This window comes from Mirounga leonina, unplaced genomic scaffold, assembly GCF_011800145.1.
Source record: "Mirounga leonina isolate KUSES-001 unplaced genomic scaffold, KU_Mleo_1.0 Mir_175, whole genome shotgun sequence".
Taxonomy (NCBI): domain Eukaryota; kingdom Metazoa; phylum Chordata; class Mammalia; order Carnivora; family Phocidae; genus Mirounga; species Mirounga leonina.
Window position 1 is genome coordinate 24,657,697 of NW_023270453.1, and position 19,146 is coordinate 24,676,842.

Consider the following 19,146-nt stretch of genomic DNA (forward strand, 5'->3'; position numbering starts at 1 on the left):
GTGAGTGCCTTTGCTCTGGGGGAGACACAACTCCCTGGCCTCAGTCCAACGAGAGTCTGGCGAAGGCTTCTCTTTCCCGGCCGCACTGGAGCATTCCACCCAGATTCCAGAGATGCTAGAGCGAAACCCAGCTCGGGGAAAGGCAGCCTGTGGCAGAGCTGGGGGCGCAGGGCTCTGTATCCGGTGGGAAGGGTAAGGGAGACCTGAGGACGGTGAGGCTGCAGGAGGGGCCTGGTGTGGGGGCCGTGAGGGCAGGAGTGGCTGCAGCCGGTCCGGGGCAGCTCAGCAGGCAGGGATGGACTGGCTGGCTCCTGGCCAACCTCACCCACCCCAGCCCTGCGGGGTGTCAAGGGCGTGTTAACAGGGATGCAGTGCCGCTGCCGCCCCCTCCCTGCTGGCAGAAGAGAGGCCCACCTGCTGGAATCTGGATGTGTGCACTGAGAAATGCGGAGAAGACATTTATTACCAAACTATAAATTAGAGGAGGTGGGCAGGGTGCAGTAGGACGAGCTGAGTGGTCACGTTTTGGGCATCTGTTCCTTCTCTCTGTTCTCCTGGGCCTGGATCCTGAGCTCCTCCTGCAGGCGCTCCCAGGCTCGGACCACCTGGGGAGGGAGTTAGAACCAGGCAGGGCAGTGAGTAGGATGGGCCTCTGCCCTTCCCAGACTCCGAAGAGCAGTGGGCAGGTCTGAGCTAACAGCCTGGGAAACACAAGTGCCCCCTTTACCAGTGCCCAGCATTCCCAGGGGGACAAGGCCCAGGCACACACCACTGTCCACCAGCTAGTGGTCCTGTTCCCTCAAAGCCATGGCTGCGGGGAGGGCCACTGTCCAGGGTGACACAGGGCCCAGGCCAATTCAGCCCAACCAGCCAGGCCCTGTGAAGCTGAAGGAATGGCAGTTTAGGGGGGCCTCCCTGAGGCTGGGGCACCAAGGACGGGCCCGGCACACCTTCCTGCCTGCCAAGTTCTGAACTGCCTAGGAATGAAGGATCCCCAGTGAGAAGAGGCGCCTTGGCTTGCCCCACTCCCAGCATCAAAGAGCACTCACCTTGGACTGCAGGTAGAAGGAGCCACCCACGGATTTATCGTTCACCTTGAATAGGTGTTCGTAGTTCTGCAGGGGAGGGGAGACGGTGAGAGGGTGTGCGGTCTCGGGGTTACAGAGGCAGGGGAAGCTAGGAAATGACAAAGAAGGAAAGCCAACGGGTTCAACCCTGATGCCCCGTGTGTCCCACTATGCAACCCCGGAAGTCACTGTCACTGCTCGAGGACAGAGAAGTGGACAGGTGCCCACGGGGGGAAGGGGCTCTGTCTCTGCCACCGCTGGCCTCAGGCCTAGAAACGAAGGAGTGACAAGCAGCTCCCACAACTTGGGAGTCCAAGCTGGGTGCAGCCACAGCCTCCACACCTGCCTCTTTCCGCCAGGCCACCCTCACTCCTCCTGATCCTGGTGGCCTGACCCCTCAGCCTGCCATTCTGGTCTGCCCAGGCAAGACCGGTCTTAGAGCCAGCCTGGTAGTCTCACCTTCTGGATCTCCTCGGGGCTCAGCTTGGAGACATTGAGAATCTGCTGGGCCTCCTGGAGGCTGAGGCCAGACAGGTTGGAGGCAGCTGCAGACTGGTGTCCAGCACGTCCTCGAGCATCAGCTGCTGCCCGGCTGGCTGTGTGGATACCGGGGTGAGTGCTCAGCCCTCAGCGGCCCAAAGGTTCCCCTGGGCCTTCCACGTGGGCAGCTCAGCCCACCAGGTGGCATGGGAGAAGACACACGCAGGGACCAGGGGCATCCCTTCTCCAGGAGTGGGTTTTTTGGGGGGACTGGATGGGGAACATATGAAGTGAGGACTGACCCCACTGGAGGACAGGGGCAGGTTCTGGTCCCCAAGACCATGAGATATCCCTCTTCTCTCCCCTACCCCCTCATCCCAAGTGACAGCAAGTTGGGGAGCTTGAGGCTACAATAGGAAGTAGGATGAAGCTATAGGTAGGAAGAGGCAGTAACAGCTCAGTTGAGACCTGGCTGCCCACCAGCTACCTAGGCCACAAAGCAGGTGGTTCAGGTGACCTCTTCCCTTTCAATGGCCCTAGAATCAGGAGCCATTAAGCTTTTTCTTTTTTTAAAGATTTTATTCATTTATTTAATTGACACAGAGAGAGAGACAGCGAGAGAGGGAACACAAGCAGGGTGAGGGGCAGAGGGAGAAGCAGGCTTCCTGCAGAGCAGGGAGCCCAATGCGGGGCTCGATCCCAGGACCCTGAGATCATGACCTGAGCCGAAGGCAGACGCTTAACCGACTGAGCCACCCAGGCGCCCCATTAAGCTTTTTCTTAAAGGGTCAAAGAGTAAATATTTTAGGCTTTGCAGAACAATTAAAGTCTGTGTTGTAATTACTTGACTCTGCCTTGTAAGCAACCAGAGGGTATGGCTGTGTTCCACTAAAACTTTATTTACAAAAACAGGTGGCCAGGTGAACCAGCTTGCCAACTCCTGCCTCCATGTTCATGTCAACCGGCTTCCCTTTCATGAGAATGTCCCGAAGTCCAATGATGTCCCCCACCCCCGGGAAATGCCCCAGGCTGCCAGAGGGTCCCTGCATTCACTATGGGCCCAAGGTGAACGGCCATAGATAGGAAAGGAATCCCCAGCCCAGGGGGAGCCAGGGGCTCAGGCTTACCTGCAAACTCCTGCCGCAGGGCCCGGGCAAAGGCCCTGCCCACCACCTGCACCCCCATCACAATGATCTGGGCCAGGTATTTGGCCTGTGGACAAAGCAGGTACCTGGTTAGCAGGCTGCATTCTCCACAGATGGGACCCTGGAAAAGGCTGCCAAGTGGCCAGGTCTCTGAGGTAATGAAGCACAAGCAGCAGGCACAGGCAGCTCCTTCCAAAGTGCCCTGATAAAGAGCCTCTGCTCCAGGTGGCTTCAGAAGCAATACTATGGCCTAGATCCAGGACTAGGGGCTGGTCCCAGACCATTAACTCACCCTGCCATCCCAGGCCTTCTGTGCTTCTGAGACTGGCAGCTCCCACCTTTGTTCAACCAGCAGGGAAACTCAGGGAGCCTGGAGCCACCTCAATTCTCCCAAGATTATTCACCACCATTCCAATCAACACAACAAAAGTGAACAAGACTCTCCACCTTCAGGCAGCAAAAAGCCCAGTAGGGCGTCATTCAGACAAAGATACCAAGGGCCAACTGCTGAGGGAGAGCAGGACTGGCCACCAGTTCCTCCACTGGTTCAAACACATGCAGAGTCAGCTAAGCTCTGCTCAGCACCCAGCCTACAAGGATACACAGAAGCCAGCCATGCCCTCAGAGCTCCTCACACTGACCTGGCCCGGCAGGGAAAGGGTCTACAGTGGCGCAGCACGGTTTTCTATCCTGAGACGACGTAGTTCAATGCACCACGGAGTGACAGAGTCTCATGAAGCATGCCCAGGAGTGAAGAAAGGCAATGGAGGGAAGCCTCAGTATGAGATGGAAACTCTGGGAAAAGATATTTCTACTGGGCTGGATTTTGAGGGCAGGCAGAATCACAATGGGAGTACTGGGGCTTTCTAGGCACAGGGACCACAGCGAGTCCAAGAGGAGAAAGTGTAAAGGTTGTCCTGGGAGCAGCCAAAAGCACAGGGGACTTGTAAAGTCATTAGAGATAAGACTGAGAAGGTGGCTGAGATAGGAAACTGTACAGACCCGACTGGGAACAGAGATTACATACTGACAGCACATATGGAAATGGCCTGGTGCGTGCAATGGTACAAATGAGGGTGTGCAGAGGACCTGGAGAGCACTCACTGCAGGTCGACACTGCTCACAGGCACAACCCAGTGGTTTCCCTTTCTCTTCTTTGCTCGTTTGTTGTTAGATGTTCCATCAGTCAATAAGTATCAACTGAGCCTGGGTGCCAGTCACTGTGCCAATCACATTCTAGTTACTGTGCCATTTAACCCAAAAACTCAAGACACCAAGGCACAGGGAGGTTTAATGATCAGCCTGAGGACAGGGCTAGTACTCAAGGGGAAGGTGGGCAGGAAACCCCAAATCGGTGCTATTAGCCATGGCATCTCCAGGCTGCCCACCCCACACAGGATCCTGCAGGGAGGGCAACTGAGCAACCTGACAAGAATCAAGGACCCAACCCAGAGGCCAAAGAAGGGCTCGTCAGATTCCAGCGGAATCCGGACTCCAGAACTGGCCTGGTTTGGCTTCCAATGAACCTGCCCTTATGGGCAGGGTGGGATGTTTGTTCTGGGACATTAGCAGTAATTAATAAATGGAAGTGGGTTTGGATTTCACAAGTAAGTAGAAATTTCATTAAGTCCTGGATTTCACACCAGAAAGCAAAGCTCAGTGAAGACTAGCCCCAGTGATCAAAGGGATGGGGCGGGGCTGCAGCCAGCTGTGCTGTGGGTGTCAAGACAAATAATGGATGTACTGCAGGTCAGGAAGTTGCCCAACTTCCCCCTCCGTGCCCAAAGCCCCTCCCAAGTGGGACAGGAGGTTTCCAAATGGGGTGCTGGTCTTGTGTGAGGTACGGAGAGGCTTACAGGCCAGTAGGTGATTTCAGAGGGTTCCGCGGGCCTGCACACCCTTCGGGCCTCAGACCATCTGTGCATCTGCTGCCACACACCCGAGGGCGGCCCCACTGCTCTGCCCTTCCTGCCCATGGACTTCTCAGCAGCGCTGGCTGCTGCTCAGTAATGAACATTAAGAATGGAGAGTGTAACTGCGCAGCGCCCCCAGCCACCGCTGCAGGCTTCAAACCACCGTGGCCTGGTGGCCCGTCATTCCCACCGCCAGAGCTCCATGGCTGCCCCACAGGCTGGAGTAGCCTGCGGTTTCAAAGGCCACCCCGGATGGCCAAGGGAGCTGCCTGGCTGGTCCACAAAGGTTCCTGTCGGAGGCCTCTCCAGGGGAGGAAGTATGGCGTGTGGTCATACAGGCGAGCTTTGGGATCACCTGTGTGCGAATCCCAGCTGCGCGCCTGGCTCAAGCTCTCAGGTTCCCTCAGCCTGTTCCCTCACCTGTGAAATGTGGCCAACAATAGGACTGTCAGGGATTCGATGAGATAATGCTTGCAAAATGCTCGACACAAAACCTGATGATACAGTCGGTGCTCAATAAATGTTGCTTTTCATTTATTACACGTCTTTGTTTCACAAAGCTTGACAACGGTCAGACACTATGGAGTAACAGAGCTTTTCCCAAAAAGGCAACTCATCTGACATATCCGCTGATTCCTCAGGGGAGAAGCCTGCAAAAAGCCAGGTGACATGCCAAGGGCAGTGAGAAGCAGTGTGGAAGAGGAGGGAGAGGACTGCTTTGGAGCTATAATCTGGACTCCTGGCTTGTCTTCTTGTTAGCTGGGTGGCTCTGAGCAAATAATTCAACCTCTCTGAACCTCACTTTTCTTATCTGCAAAACAGGGAAAACAGTATCTTCCTCTTGGGGGGCTGCAAAGTCCTCAGGAGGCAATCCACATAAAACCAACCGGGCAGTCAGCAGCAGGTTCAAAGTGGCCCAACAGTTGCCTTTGCTTCTGGACCAGATCCTGCTTGTCTAGAGATCATCCACCTATTCAGTACCCAGTGCCACGTGTGGATCAGCTATGCTCAGAGTTCTGCCAGTGACAAGAAGTGATGAAGACAGCCACTGGCTGAGGCCTCTCCTAGAAAGTCCCAAAACATTCCATAGTCCACTGACTGACACTTGGGCCTGAAGACCCTAGACAAGAACAACGGCATCCAACTCAGGCCAAGCTGCCAGTCAAGGAGCAGAGGTCAGAGCCACAGACCGCCAAGCCTGGGACCCATTGTGGATGACACACAGGCTTTCTCATCTGAGGACCAAAGCTCTGCAGCTGGGGCAGAAGAGCACAGGCAAGCATTAGGGGACACTCAGGAACGTGGCTTATCTCATGTTAAGCGCATCAAGAAAGGAACCTGCTTTCAGACAGACCCATGTGTAATGTTCCCTTCAAAGCCCAGTTCCAGGCTCTTGGGTCGGTGGGCAGAGACTGCCACTGAGACTAACCCCCTTCTCAAGGAGGCGCTGAGATAGGAGGGGGGCTTTGTTCACCCAGAGCCCCTGCAAACAGCCGCTGGCATCACAACGAGGCAGGAGGGCAGTCAGGATCATGGTATGCCTGGGGGCCCCGCCTATGGCTGGCATGGGAGCCCGACTGGTATTTGAATGAATGTGACAACCAGGTCACCATCTGCAAAAACTCTATGCTCCCAGACAGGGTTTCCAAATTCCTGTTGCTACCGCTCCCTCTGCTGGAGGGCTTCGGCCATCCCCCAACACACACAACTCTCCACTGCCTGCAAAATCAGTCCACTTCTCGGCCTGACATTCTCAGCTCTGTCTGGCTACAAACGACTTCTCTGGTTTTCTCTCCCCTCACCTCTCTCCGCCCTGCAGCCCTATCATCTACTTCTAAATCAGCTAACTCTCTTACTTGTTTTACCCCAATGTCTCCCAATTCACACACCATACAGGTCACTCTTCTCAAGTATTCAGTGATTTTAGCGTATTCACAAACTCTGTAAATACACTAAAAAGTACAGAATATTACTAGTTCCAGAACGTTTTCATCACCCCCCCAAAACGATACCCATTAACCTTGAATGTCCTCCCTACTACTCTGATGCTCTGTCAAAACCCAACATCCTTCAAAACGGTACCGCTCCCCACCCCAGTGAAACTTTTCTAGAACACTATCTTTTCCTATTAATATGCTGTCCTATTTTACAGACTTGCCCGATTCTTCCTTTAGGATACAAACTCCTCCAGAGCAGCATTTTACTTGGCTCTTGAGGGTGGCTCAGAGTTACACACAGGAATGCATGAGAGGGACCTGGTTCAAGGGTTCATTGTAGGTCCTCAAAAAAACGGCAGCGACCGGACTCAACTTGTCTCTGAAACCACTGAAGTGACCCTGAAGGAATCAAACTCCCCGAAATTCAGGGTCCTTCTCAGTGAAATGGGGACAAGGACAGTACGAATTTCTTAAGCATTAAGTGAAAAAATCCACTAAGCCCTCAGCTCAGGGCCTGGCACTTGCAAGCTGTTACGTTATCCTTATCACTGGTTAAGAAGTGGCTCCCCAAACCGACTGCCTCAATCACTTGGGGGAACTTCTAGAATCTCCGGGGATAGAGCTCAGGACACTGCATTTTTTAAAGGGTCCCCAAGTGACTTGTTGCAGCCAGTGTGGCCCAGGTCTGTGGACCGGCTCCAGGTGCCAATGGTACCGCAGAAACGCTCAGCTTTCGGTGTCGCGGGGCCTGGTCAAGCCCCAGGTGTGCTACTTCCTTGGCAAAGTCTCGCAGCCCGTTTCGTCAGCTTTCAAAACGGAGAATAACAGGCGACACCATCAACTAGCTGCGGGCCCGCGCAGGGGCTCCCGGGCCGGCCCTCGCCTCCCGCGGGGGCTGTGCGCACATGGCGACCGCCTCTGCCGCGTATTTTCCGGCCGGCTACGCCCGCCCTGCCTTCCGGTCAAGCGGTTCTCCGTGGCCCCGGGGCCGACAGCGCCCGCCGCAGTCCTCCCGGCGCGACGCCCCGGGACCCCGCTTCCCGCCGGGCACGCAGGCGGTGCGCGGCGCCCGCAGCCCGGCCGGAGCTCGCCGCCCCGGCCCCGAAACGGCCTCCCTTCCTCCCAGCAGCGCCCTACCCGGGGCTCACCATGGTGGCCGCTCCGCCCCGGGGTCGCGGGCTCCGGCTTCCTGGCCCCGCCGCTCCAACTAAAGGGCGGCCGGCGGGTCAGAGGTCAAGGAAGAGAGCGCGTGCGTGACGCCGCGCTAGGCATGCGCACTGTTCCCTCCAGGGGGCGGGGTGTCGTGATGTAATCAGTGGGCGGAGTCAGAGGCGGAGTCGGCCTCTGGTCGACAGGACCCAAGGTGTCCCTCACGTTTGTCCTGCTGCGCTAGATGCAACAGAATAAATGCATCTGTCAAATGCGGGGCAATTTCTTCCCTTCATTTTGCCAAAATATTTGGTACTAAAAGATATGTAATAAACCTACAACACCCCACGAACATGAGTAGGATGCCAAAGTCTCAAAAATATGTAAGAAAACAGGAAACCTCAAAACGGGTTTCCTTCTAGGTTCCTTCTGCCTGGGAAGATCTCACTCTCTCCTCCAAGTTCTTGCTCAAGTATCACCTTCTCAATGAGGCCCACCCTGCTCTCCTACCAATGCTGCAACTTGCCCTGTATTCTTTTGTTTTAGTAACAGCTTTATTGAGATAAAGTTCACTATTTTAAAGTGCACAATTCAGTGTTTAGTGTATTTACAGAGTTGTGCAACCATCACCACTAGAACACCAGAACATTTTCATCAACCCCCCCAAAACCTCCCTACCCATTAACAATCACTGCCCCTCCCCCAGCTCCTGGTGACCACTAAGCTTTTGTCTGTTCCTTTTTTTTTTTTTTTTTAGATTTTATTTATTTATTTGACAGAGAGCCAGAGAGCACAAGTGAGGGGAAGGAATGGCAGAGGGAGAGGGAGAAGCAGGCTCCCCAATGAGCAAAAAGCCTGATGCAGGACTTGATCCCAGGACCCTGGGATCATGACCTGAGTCGAAGGCAGCCGCTTAACCGACGGAGCCATCCAGGCGCCCCTGGATTAGTCTGTTCTGAACAGCTCATGAAAGTGGAATTGTACTGTATGTGGCTTTTTTGTATGTCTGGCTCTCAGTCCCTTCTATTTCTTCCCCCCAGAGTTCTTACTTATCACCTTCTGCCATATTATTTTAATTCATTTATTTTATGTTCATTGTTTATAACCTGTTCCTTTCCACTAGAATGTGGATTCCTGGTGGACAGGACTTTTCTTTTTTCTCCACTCTTGGACAGGTGGCTGGCACAGGGAAGATACTCGACATGTGATTGCTGAGTGAATGTTAAGTCAGGCTGCCTTGGACTATGTTTTGGACCACTGCCCTTTCCTCCAACACTCCAAATTCTTTCTTCCCTCAGTGCAGTGGCCGCCCTTCCTTTTGTCTGAAATGTTCTTCTTGCGGCTCTGTGGCCTTCAGGTCTCAGCTCTCATCTTAAAGGTCGCCCCTCAGACTAAACACCCTGCTCTCCCTGCATCTCAGCTGCTCCCTTTTCACATAATTTGTCATCTTTTTTTAATTAAGTAATCTCATCGCTTCTCGGCCTTTTGGCTAAGATCAAGTGTAATTAAGTAATCTCTATGCCCAACATGGGGCATGCTGAACTTACTACCCTGAGATCAAGAGTTGCATGCGCTACCAGCTGAACAAGACAGGTGCCCCTATTTTGTCTTCTTTACAGCTTTCTTCACGGTTTGCTTACTTGCACACGGTCTGGCTCCCCGGCACAGGAAGACTATAACAAGTGCCTCAAGAGGCCTTGTCTCTCCTGTTCATTACTGTGTCTACCATCCAGAGCACTGTCTCTGTGCTGGATGAATGAATGAACTCATAGCAGCTGAAGAGGACTCAGGAGTGAAGTGAGACCTGGGACAAGGGGGAACCAGAGCCAAAATGCCCTCATCCATCCTCCTGTCCCCTTCCCCTTCCAGTCAGCCAAAAGACCATAGCAGCACAAGAGGTGGCCAGCTTAGAAAAGTTTAATTGCTGAAAACATCAGGGTATATGCAGGCCAGTCCCTGAGGGGTTCACACCCCCCTTGATTGGGCCATCAGCTCTGTACCGCCCCCTTCTACTGGTTTCAGACCTGAGGAGGAGGGCAGCTGGTCCCTGGCCCCTGAGGCTGACGCTGCTCCAGATGGCCTGGCAGGGGGCCAGCCCCCAAGGCTCTTGACTGGAAGTGGGCCAGCAGGCAAGATGGGATGGCGTGTAACAACTGAAGGTGCTGGGCGAAGCCAGCCCAGGCTGGGACTAGCCCAGGGGCGTGCTACTGACCCCACTCCCACCCCACCCCACCCCACTGCCACGCCCCTGGTTCCACATGCTAGCAGGCAGCGGAGAAGCAGCCAGTCCCACAGAAAGCAGAGGTGCAGACAATCCACAGGAGTTGCAGCGGGGCCCAGAGGCCACAGAAGTGCCCAAGGCCCAGAGGAAGCCAGGGCTTTTGGGACAAGGTGTGCCAGGACCAGGAGGCATCTTCCAGTTTGAGGGTGAGAAGTGAGGTGTGCAGGGGGCACCACACCAGGTGGTTCTAGGAGGTGGCAGCGGCCGGTGAGGCTAGAGGTAGTGGTGGGCAGGCTAGTCCTGGGGAGATAAACCGAGGGGGATGAGAGGTCTGGGGAAGCAGGGTGACGTGGGCTACAGGGTGAGGGAGGGAGGGAGGGAGGGGATGCCAGGGCCCTCTTATCTACTCACCCACTCGTCCTCGTCCACACCTTCAAAGGAGTCCTGGGGGAGCGGGTCCTCCCGGTTCCCCAGCTTGGCCACCATGGCATTTAGCAGCTAGGAGAGTGGACAGGAGAAGAGGTGGGAAGGCAATAGGATAGGACTTCTAAGCCCAGGACCACAGGACCTCACAGTTTGAACCCCGTCATGCTTGTGAAGAGCCACGTTCATCAGAGCCCTGACAAAGTGGATGGTTTTCACAGGAAGAGCCACTCAGCAGAGATCAGGGCTCCCGAGGCAGATGGACACGCAGCACTGGAGTCACAGGGCAGCTGTCTCCGCACATTGCCTCAGACGCTCAAATGTGCGCCAGGGTCAAAACGCACTTGGGTCCCAAACCCTTGGCTCTGTTTGCATTGGGCCAGGCGGGAGGGAGGCCTCTTTCTGCCCTTCCCTGGCTTCCTGAGTCCTGTGCCCCATTGGTCAGCTTCAGGGCTCTGGAAGGTCTCCCCAACAAGCTGCCCAACCGAGAGAGGGGAGGGGAGACCCTGGCTCCTACCCCAGCCTGGCTTGGACTAGAGAACTGGAGGGCAATCACCATGTGCCGCCAGGACCCTGTGCATGCCACAGTGACCAACCGCCTCCCGGGCCTACCTCCTCCTTCTTTTGCTGGTCTGACTTCTCTTCCAGGTAGAGTGCTGAGGGTGGGACCCGTCGGGCAGGGGCTTCACGGGGGGCCTGGCTTACTGGGGTGGGGGAGCGACAGCATCGGACATCAGCGAATCCCCCCAGTGTGGACTCCTTGCCCAACCCTTTGGCACCATTCCCGAGGGAATCTTGTGGCAGAGACCCCAGAGGGGGTGACAACAGCTACTCCACCCTCTGTTCACAAGGCCTGTCATGGGCACCCGGCAGTGTGCGCGCACACATGCGTGCATGTCAGGGGTGGGAAATGTGGTGGAAACACAGACCCTGGGCCCTGCCCTCAAAAGGCTCAGAATCTGAGCCTGGAAATGCAAATCCTCGGGAGTGCCGGAGGTTTCTGTGTGCCAGCAGGAACGGGGGATCTTGCCCCTTTCTCCAATCCCTACCCACTCCCGGGCTTCCTACTCACCACCCCCCAGTTCCTCATCCTACCTGGGGTCATGCCGGCAGGCTGCAGGCTGATAAGCCGGGGCTGCCCATTAGCACCTCCCAGCCAGGCGCTGGCACTGAGCACCGGCTCCCAGCTCAAGGCTGTGTCTGGGAAAACATCATCCTGGAAGAACTCTTTCTGTAGGGAAGGAGAAAGGAGCTACCCTGAGGCACCTACCAGAGGCCCAGGGCACACCAGCATCCCTTGGGAAGGGGGTAAGGTAAGACCCAGGACCCAGGGCTGGGGTTTCTGCCAGTTTCAGAATCTCAGCAGAGTAAGGGGTACAGGTGCCCCAAAGAGCACTGAAATGGGACCGTTTGGTGACAGGGTCAGCCAGGCCCCAAAGCCCCTGATGGGGGCTGGGAAGGGAGACTAGGTGTTTGGGGTGCTGGGCCCCCAACCTCACCCTGACTCGGGGTAGCCGGAAGGCGACAGGCTCCAGGGAGGTCTGGCGAAGCCGTAGGCATCGGGCAAACTCTACTTCCCGCACGTCACACTCTGTCTTGGGCAAGAGGATGAAGCCCTGGGGAGAACAGGGGATTCTGAGCTGACACCTGGGCCCTCACGGAGCGCCAGAACTACGGCGTGTCCCTGAACCGTGGAGGTCTCTGGAGGAAAGATGCCCTGATCGGTAGCCCTGATTATAGCCTCTTTCTATGGAGATTTCATGCTACCAACATAACTTGTTCAATGCAGAGCTGGGGAGATGCGTGTGGCAGCACCATAGAACATTTCCACTGATGGATCCCATGGATATAAGAGGTAAGCTCGACAGCACAAATAACAGTATTATCAGCTAAAATAATTAAGAAGTGATACCCTGGATGTTTACTGCCCTGGCTCTTAATATAATTTATTTGTAGGCTCATATAACTTAAGACTTTACGGTTTAATTTTTAATAATGGAGTTTAACACGGGCACACCCTGGCCCAGTGACCTGCTGACCCCACAGGCCCCTGCACTTCCCCATCTGGCCAGGAGAGGGCGTGGGAGCCCTGTTCCCACAAATCAAGGAGGACCAGGGAGCAACCCCGGGCTCACCTTGTGGGGATCCGGGGACGTGAAGCTATTGCACTCTAGGAAGAAAGGAGCCTCGGGGAGCAGCTCGTACAGGAACACGCGGGTGTCACCCTGAGACGGGAGTGGTGAGAGTGAGGCGGCCAGCTAAAGCTGCCTTCCTCCCCACCTCCCCACATGCACATCCCAGCCCACCTTGCCCGTGAGTAGCACCAGGCTGGTGTCTGGGTCATAGCTGGGAAGCAGGGTCGAGGGAGCCACGTCCAGCCCCAGCACTGCCAAAGGACCACCGGCCAGGGCCTCGGTGGGGTATAGGAGTAGCTGACGCTCACTTCGGCTGCAAGGGAGATCCAGGGAGAAGCAGGTTCTTAGAACTGCAGGGGCCTGGGTTAGGGCAAGGACTCCAGCAAGCATCCTGGCCTTGTCAGGCTGGGGGCCCTGAGGGCTTCGGAGCTGAAGAGTGCCTCTATCCATTCTGATCCAGCTCTCAGAACTACCGGCCCTGTATCATGCAACATCCTCATCCCCGACTACTACTCAGTCTGCTGCCCCTGACCCTCCTCAGCACAGTCCTAACACCAGCACTGGTCTCGTGGCCAGGACTGTGACCTGTAGTCTGGACTTATCTCCCCACACTCTGCTTCTCATCCTCTGCTCCAGCCAGGCTGGTCAGCTTCCGGGCCTTTCCATCCAGACTTGAATGCCCTCTCCTCTGCGTTTCTAGTTACTAGTTCCTTTGTGACTCAGTTCAGATGACATCTCCCTTAGGAGGCCCTTCCTGATCCTTCCTCCAAAGTGCCAAATACCCAACCCTTGGACCTCTCCAGTAGGCTTGGTTGTTTCATGCTCTTTACCTGGTCCCCAGCAGGCATGGGCTCCAGGCAGCAGGGCGTGGCTCTCATCCCTCTGGTTCCCAGTTGACTCATTCTTCCTCCTCACCTCCCTCCCTCCCATCCATCTACCAACCTACCCACCAACCCACCACCCATGCACCCACCCACCCATGCATGCATGCATGCATCCAGCCATCCATCCAATTAGTGAGTAGCCGGGACAGCTTCTGATGCCTAACAGGTGTATGTGTGTCTGGGGAAGGAGGACACAACTAGCTGCTTAAGTATGGAGATGGGGATGGTGGTCACCGAGTCCTTACCTGTCAAAACCAGACACCAGCAGACAGTGACCATCACAGACCCAGACAACACGGGCTCCACGGGCCCCCTCAGGCCCTGGGCCTTCCTGTTGGGATACAGCACGTGAGGCCCAACAGCCATCCCTCAGGTGGGTCTGGAGGCCGCCCCCAGTGCATCCTGCTCACCTGCAGGGGCTCAGGGCCACCCCGGGGCTCATAGACCCGCAAGTACCCATCCCTGCAGACAGTGGCCAGATGCCGTCCATCAGGACTCCAAGCCAGGCTGAAGATCTGGAGGCGGGTGCAGATAGATATGAGAGGCAGCCTCTGGGCCTGCGGCTGGGTCCCTGCCCCCACACATGTACTACCTGGTCCCGGTGGCCCTGCAGCCTCAGCCGCTCGGCTCTGGCCTGAAGGTCCCAGATCCGAATGGTAAGGTCATAGGAAGAGGAGGCCAGCACGTCGGCTGCCAGTGGGTGGAAGCGCAGAGAGTAGATCTTCTCTGTGTGGCCTTGGGGTGAGGCATGGGGTAGTGCTGAGCCCCTCAGGAGTCACCGCCCGTCTCCCAGCTCCCACCCTGGGCCCAACTGACCTGTGAGCACAGCCTCAGGTGTTGTGAGCACCTCCTGCAGGCCCTCTGGGGGCACCCGCCACAGTCGGATCCTGGCATCCTCCCCACCTGCAGAGTGCAGGCTCATCACTACTGTGCCCGAGACCTCCGGGCTCCCCCTACCTGTATTAAGACCCCTGGGCCCTCCCGTGAACCTAGCGCCCAGCCTCCTTACCAACAGCAAGGCGGTAGGGGTCAAAGGGGTCCCAAGCCAGATCCGTCACAGCTGCCCCATTTTGCAGCGTGGGCAGTGCTGTGTCGGGCAGGCGGCCAGGCTTCTGTAGCTGTGGGAGGCATCATCCGGCAGAGGCCCATCAGTAACAGGCAGGACAGCTCAGTCCCCAGGGTCTGCATGGCAAGCAGCGTGCCTGGGCTCCCACCCTCTGCAGCTGATGCCCCACTGCTGGGAGGCCCAAGCTCTCTGTCTGCCTCAGCCATCTTGTGCTCTAAGCCCCAAGTGCCAACTGTGAAGTCCCAGAAAGGGGGGGGGGGGGGAGGCAGCATGGAGTGGTGGAAAGAGCTCAGGCTTGAGGCCCAGGCAGCCTGGGTTCGAACCCCAGCTCTACCACTTACACGGCTGTGTGACCCGACAGGTCACTAAACCTCTCTGTGCCTCACTGCTCTCTTCCATCTGTAAAACGGGGATAAGAGTGGTGTCCCTGTGGGACAGTGGAGGAGATTAAAGGGGATGCCAGGTGGGTGCCTGGAACATGGTCTGTGCTCAGAGAGTGTGAGCTGGTGTGGGTACCCAATGCCCTTAGCTTCCTGCAGGGCCCTGGGGGCACTGTGGTGGGTAGGGTCCCTCACCTCAAGCACAGCCACCTGCCCACCATTGCTGAGCAAGGGCACGGCCACGCGTAGCTGGTTGGCACAGAATCCGTCACTCTCGCCAGGCGTGGTGAGGTTGAGTCCCTTGAGGTTGGTGATGTGGTTGTCTCGGTGCAGGACGGCGCCCTGAGCATGGCGGAACTTGGAACTGGGGCCTGGCGGGCAGCAGGGACAGAGCCACATGCGGATGCCCTGCCTGCCCGCCCGCCCTAAGTCCAGGCTGCCTGCTCCCCTCACTGCAGGGTGCACGGCCCGTGCCCCGGCCTCTGCCAATACAACTCACCCAGAACTACGCCCACAACTACGCCTGGGAAGGGGACTTGCAAGGCCAGGGCTCCAGGGAACATCCAGGCTGCCCTCTTACTTGAGACTCACCTCATCCCACAAGGACAGGTGACCCCACTGGGAGGGGCAGTGGACAGAGACAGGGTTAGTGTGACGCACTTACCCAGCAGGCTCTGTAGGGACCTCTGGCTGGGGCTGGTGCTGATGCCACTGGTGCTAGAGAGGGAGGGCCCCAGGCTGGAGGGCGTGGAGGGCGAGGTCAGCGAGCTGAGAGGGGAGGAGAAGCCCTCCTGGGGGAGAAGCACCCTGGGTCAGACAGCAGGCCCCTGGGCGTGTTGGCCAAAGAGAGAGGGGGCACTGGGGTCATCACTCTGGGCCCCTCCTCCCGCGCTGTGGGACACCGTGGGGGCAGGAAGCCCCGCTGTGGGGCGTTGGGTGAAAACACGAACACCGAAGCGGACAAGGGCTGGAGGTAGCACAGGGCGAGCTCAGCTTAAGACTGTGGGGACAGAGGGTGGCAGCTACCAGCTCCTAGCTTTGTAGGAGGACAGGCCCAGTTCGGTTAAGATCTGCCAGGATTTTAAGAGAAGCCAGAAATCTGGATTTTTCTGTGAAAGTCTTGCTTTTCGTGTGTTTGCTCAATTTAGAGAACAGTGCGAAGTTATTTATGCTTCACGTGTTTCTCTCTGTTGCGCTTGACAGCTAAAAAAGGCTCAAAGACCAACAGGCGGGCAAACGCACTTGCCCGATTTGACTCAGGGCACCCACTGCGGCAGCATGATGGGGAGGACGGGTGGTCGGCCCGGGCACTTACGCTGGGGTCCGCATCACCCACAGGCGTCTCTGCAGGCGGGGCTGCTGCTGGCGGGGCTGCATCGGGGGAGGGCTCCGCGGGGGGCACCAGGCAGGAAGTGAAGCTGGGGTAGGGCCGGTGAGCTGGGTGGAGGCTAACCTTCTGCACCTGTGGGAAGAGGCTGGTGTTTGAGGCAGGGCAGATAGGTGTTTGAGGCTGCGTTAGCATACAGCTGGACTGCAGGGCGGTGCGGGGGGGGGGGGGGGGCGCGCTGGGGGGGGCCAGCCAGGCCGTGGCCCTACCTGCTGGTTGCTCCCAGCCCACCAGGCATGGGGGTCGGAGACAGGCACGCAGCCTGCCGTGTCTGGGAACAGGTCCTCGTGGAACTCCACAGCCTGGTGGCAGACAGGTACGTGGCCAGGGAGGTCCAGGACCCCCAAGGCCCTCCTAGCCCCTCACCCAGGGCCCCCCTCACCTTGCGAGGCACATGGTAGCTGACAGGCACGATGGCCGCATCGCTCAACTGCAGGACGCGGAGCACCTCGCAGCCCATGACGGCCAGCGCCCGCCGGGGCACGCGAGCCACCCCGCGCAGCACGCTCTCCAGGAGGCACTGGGTCACTGTGGGGGGGACACCACGTGAAGACGGTCAGGGAGGGTGGGAGAGAGGAGGGGGAGGACGGAGGAGAACAGGGCTTACCTGGGCTCAGTGCGAGCTGCTGGGGGGCCACCTCGTAGCAGTACAACTGACTCTCCCCCTGAAACAAGCCCAGCCTGAGCGCCACTCACGGTCACTCCCCCCGCACCCACCCCAGCTCTGTCCCCTGTACTCTGGGCTGTATCCGCGGTGGGCTTCACTGTGCACGATGTAAGAACAGGGCATGATCAGGATTTACAGAGTGCCTGCCATGGGCTAACCCTGCTTGATTGTTGGCCTTGTCCACAAAGCTGACATTCCTGGGAGTTACAGTCATGCCGACCCGAAGGCCACTCAGCCTGGCAGGGGTGCAGCCCGAGTCGCACTGCTTAGGCTTCTTTCTGGGGTGGACGGCACCCTGCTGTCCTCAGTCTCCCAGCTGGCTGGCTAGGTCAAAGGATGGGACAGAGCTGGCACGTGAGGGCACTACCCTGGGGGGACGGGGTGCTGACATGGACAGGCACTCCAGCGTCTTGCTCACCTTTCCTGCCAGGATCAGGAGCCCGGAGTCTGGGTCCAGCAGGGGCAGCAGAGACCTGAGGGAGAGAGGGCTAGCTGGCGGGATGAGGCCAGCCTCTGTGCCTGAGGGCAGCTGGAGAGCTCTCAGCCTCGTGACTCCAGACGGGGGCTCAGGCCAAGCACCACGCTAGCCAGGAGGGATGCAGCCCCTCTACCTGCATCCAGCCTGTCCCCTGGGACCCTCCACCTTCTCTCTCCCTGTGCTACCAACACGCCGACAGCGAGCACATTCCCATGTCCCAGCCTTTCTTGCCCTGGGTCCTCCATCTGCCCACCTGCTTCACTTAGGATTCGTATGGACCCTGGGCATAGGGGAGCAGGCCCCTCTTTCTACACCTCAGTACCAAGCTCCATCCCAGGCTCACCAGCTCCAGAAAGACTCCACATATACTCTGTCCCTGGTCCCACCTTGGCCAGCCTAGGCATCAGGCCAGAGTTACCAGGGAAGATGAGTGAGCGTGCAGGAACCAGGGACTCCCTCCATCCCTGCCCAGTGCAGTTGGCCTGGGTGCTCCAGGTCTGCACTAAGGTTCGGGGACCCCCTCCTCGGTTACCCCAGGCTCCTGGTGACATCTTAGAGACTCAGAACCCCTCTCAGCATGACTTTAAAACTAAGGCAGGGGCTGGGACCAGGGCCTCCTTCACCACAGTGCTTCCCTGCCCTCCCCATTCTCCATCCCCCCCCTGCTCCCAAGGTGGGGCTTTGGGTGGGGGGCAGTGGCTGGGAACATAGAGGGCAGGCTGGAAGCCCCCAGCACCCCTGCTGCTCTATGCCAGGCTCCCCTGGGCTGATGGCCTGTCACTGTCCAGGAGAACTCTGACAGGTGCCTTCATCCGTTTGTTTCTTCTCCTGGTCTTGGTTTCACGTCCCTAGGAACCCAAGGGCCTGGACCCTCACCCCAATGCTGACACTCGCCCTCAAACAGAGTCCCTTCCTCACTGTGGTCCCAGTGGTTGCCCAGCTGCAGCAGCTGCATCTATCCCTCACCCAGGCAACAGAGGGCCCGGCCCTCCCCTTTGCCTGCCTGTCCATTCCCTCCTGGCTAGCTGCCCAAAGCCCGCTTGCTGCCCACCTCCACTCCCTACCCTACTGGGAGCCACAGAGTGGGCTGGGGAGCTGGGTGGGGCCCTGGGTGTCTCCACAGTTTCCTGGAGTACTCTGGGCCGGTCACCTGTGAGTAACAAGGGCTCTAATTACCTTGGGCTGGCAGGGTGAGCTGGGCTCAGAACTGCCCTTCTTGACCTGATCTGACTAGTGCCTTCTGTGGGGGAGCAGACGGGCAGGGGGACAAGGTGGGCGTGGGACCTGGGGCACCCCCCACACTGATGCTGGCTCCACTGGGGCTAGAACCAGGTCCCTTCAGCGGCTCTAACAGGACTTTCATTCACTCACTCATTCACTCCCAACCATTCATTCCTCGGCCGAGCTGATCTATGCCCAGCCCTTGGCTCAGCCTGCAGTTGTGATTGGAGGTGAGTGCAACAGACCCCACCTCTGTCCTCAGGTTGCTCATGGCTTGCCTGAGAGGCAGACACACTCCACCGCCCCAAACATGGGAAGGAAAGATTCCCTGCGGATGCATGGCAGGGGGCAGGGGGACTTGACTCTGGCTGGCCGCAGGGGAGGAGTGTGTTCCCTACGCCCCAAGGGTTGAGGAGGAATCAGCCAGGTGGGGAGCGTACTCTCCAGACAGGAAGAACAGCCTGTGCAAAGGCTCTACGGTGTGGCGGGCAGGTACCTGGTCTGTCTGGGGAACAGGGTGAAGGATGATGTGGCTGGTGGCCTGGGCAGTGAGGGTGAGGGGCTGAGCCTGGGGATGGGGTGGGTAGAGGCCA

General features: G+C 57.6%; 2 protein-coding genes across 5 annotated transcripts in view; both read right to left on the reverse strand.

Annotated features, from left to right (window-relative positions):
• Nucleotides 1-445: 445 nt before the first annotated feature.
• PAM16 (presequence translocase associated motor 16) lies at nucleotides 446-7,792 on the reverse strand. Of its 2 annotated transcripts, none has more exons than XM_035022153.1 (5): nucleotides 7,691-7,792; nucleotides 2,675-2,759; nucleotides 1,527-1,663; nucleotides 1,050-1,115; nucleotides 446-605 (listed from the first exon to the last, which is right to left on the reverse strand). In XM_035022153.1, exons 1-5 carry the CDS (start codon nucleotides 7,691-7,693, stop codon nucleotides 519-521), a joined length of 378 nt encoding a protein of 125 aa, XP_034878044.1. In that variant the 5' UTR covers nucleotides 7,694-7,792; the 3' UTR covers nucleotides 446-518. The 2 variants fall into 2 exon arrangements, with proteins under 2 accessions (XP_034878044.1, XP_034878045.1); XM_035022154.1 differs by lacking the exon at nucleotides 7,691-7,792 and adding an exon at nucleotides 3,334-3,421.
• Nucleotides 7,793-9,592: 1,800 nt separating this feature from the next.
• The window catches only part of CORO7 (coronin 7), a 58,025-nt gene continuing 48,471 nt past the window's right edge, over nucleotides 9,593-19,146 (reverse strand). For 2 of the 3 annotated variants that reach the window (XM_035022145.1, XM_035022146.1), the window contains exons 10-28: nucleotides 17,273-17,327; nucleotides 16,795-16,852; nucleotides 16,570-16,715; nucleotides 16,397-16,489; nucleotides 16,116-16,262; nucleotides 15,465-15,591; nucleotides 14,996-15,171; nucleotides 14,364-14,472; nucleotides 14,171-14,257; nucleotides 13,947-14,089; nucleotides 13,765-13,869; nucleotides 13,600-13,685; nucleotides 12,642-12,783; nucleotides 12,471-12,560; nucleotides 11,835-11,951; nucleotides 11,431-11,566; nucleotides 10,948-11,039; nucleotides 10,324-10,410; nucleotides 9,593-10,243 (exon numbers count right to left, since the gene is read on the reverse strand). In XM_035022145.1, coding sequence (XP_034878036.1) covers nucleotides 10,160-10,243; nucleotides 10,324-10,410; nucleotides 10,948-11,039; nucleotides 11,431-11,566; nucleotides 11,835-11,951; nucleotides 12,471-12,560; nucleotides 12,642-12,783; nucleotides 13,600-13,685; nucleotides 13,765-13,869; nucleotides 13,947-14,089; nucleotides 14,171-14,257; nucleotides 14,364-14,472; nucleotides 14,996-15,171; nucleotides 15,465-15,591; nucleotides 16,116-16,262; nucleotides 16,397-16,489; nucleotides 16,570-16,715; nucleotides 16,795-16,852; nucleotides 17,273-17,327 — 2,080 coding nt within the window. In that variant the 3' untranslated portion in view covers nucleotides 9,593-10,159. The remainder of the gene's footprint in view (nucleotides 10,244-10,323; nucleotides 10,411-10,947; nucleotides 11,040-11,430; nucleotides 11,567-11,834; nucleotides 11,952-12,470; nucleotides 12,561-12,641; nucleotides 12,784-13,599; nucleotides 13,686-13,764; nucleotides 13,870-13,946; nucleotides 14,090-14,170; nucleotides 14,258-14,363; nucleotides 14,473-14,995; nucleotides 15,172-15,464; nucleotides 15,592-16,115; nucleotides 16,263-16,396; nucleotides 16,490-16,569; nucleotides 16,716-16,794; nucleotides 16,853-17,272; nucleotides 17,328-19,146) is intronic. The other variant, XM_035022147.1, reaches the window with a different exon arrangement.

Bases quoted from the DNA above. Each gene is read 5' to 3' on its own strand.
- PAM16 (XM_035022153.1), bottom strand. The intron at 1,664-2,674 runs GTAAGCCTGAGC...GTATCCACACAG, and splicing joins CCTGCGGCAGGAGTTTGCAG to CCAGCCGGGCAGCAGCTGAT. The intron at 606-1,049 runs GTGAGTGCTCTT...CTCCCTCCCCAG, and splicing joins CCTTCTACCTGCAGTCCAAG to GTGGTCCGAGCCTGGGAGCG.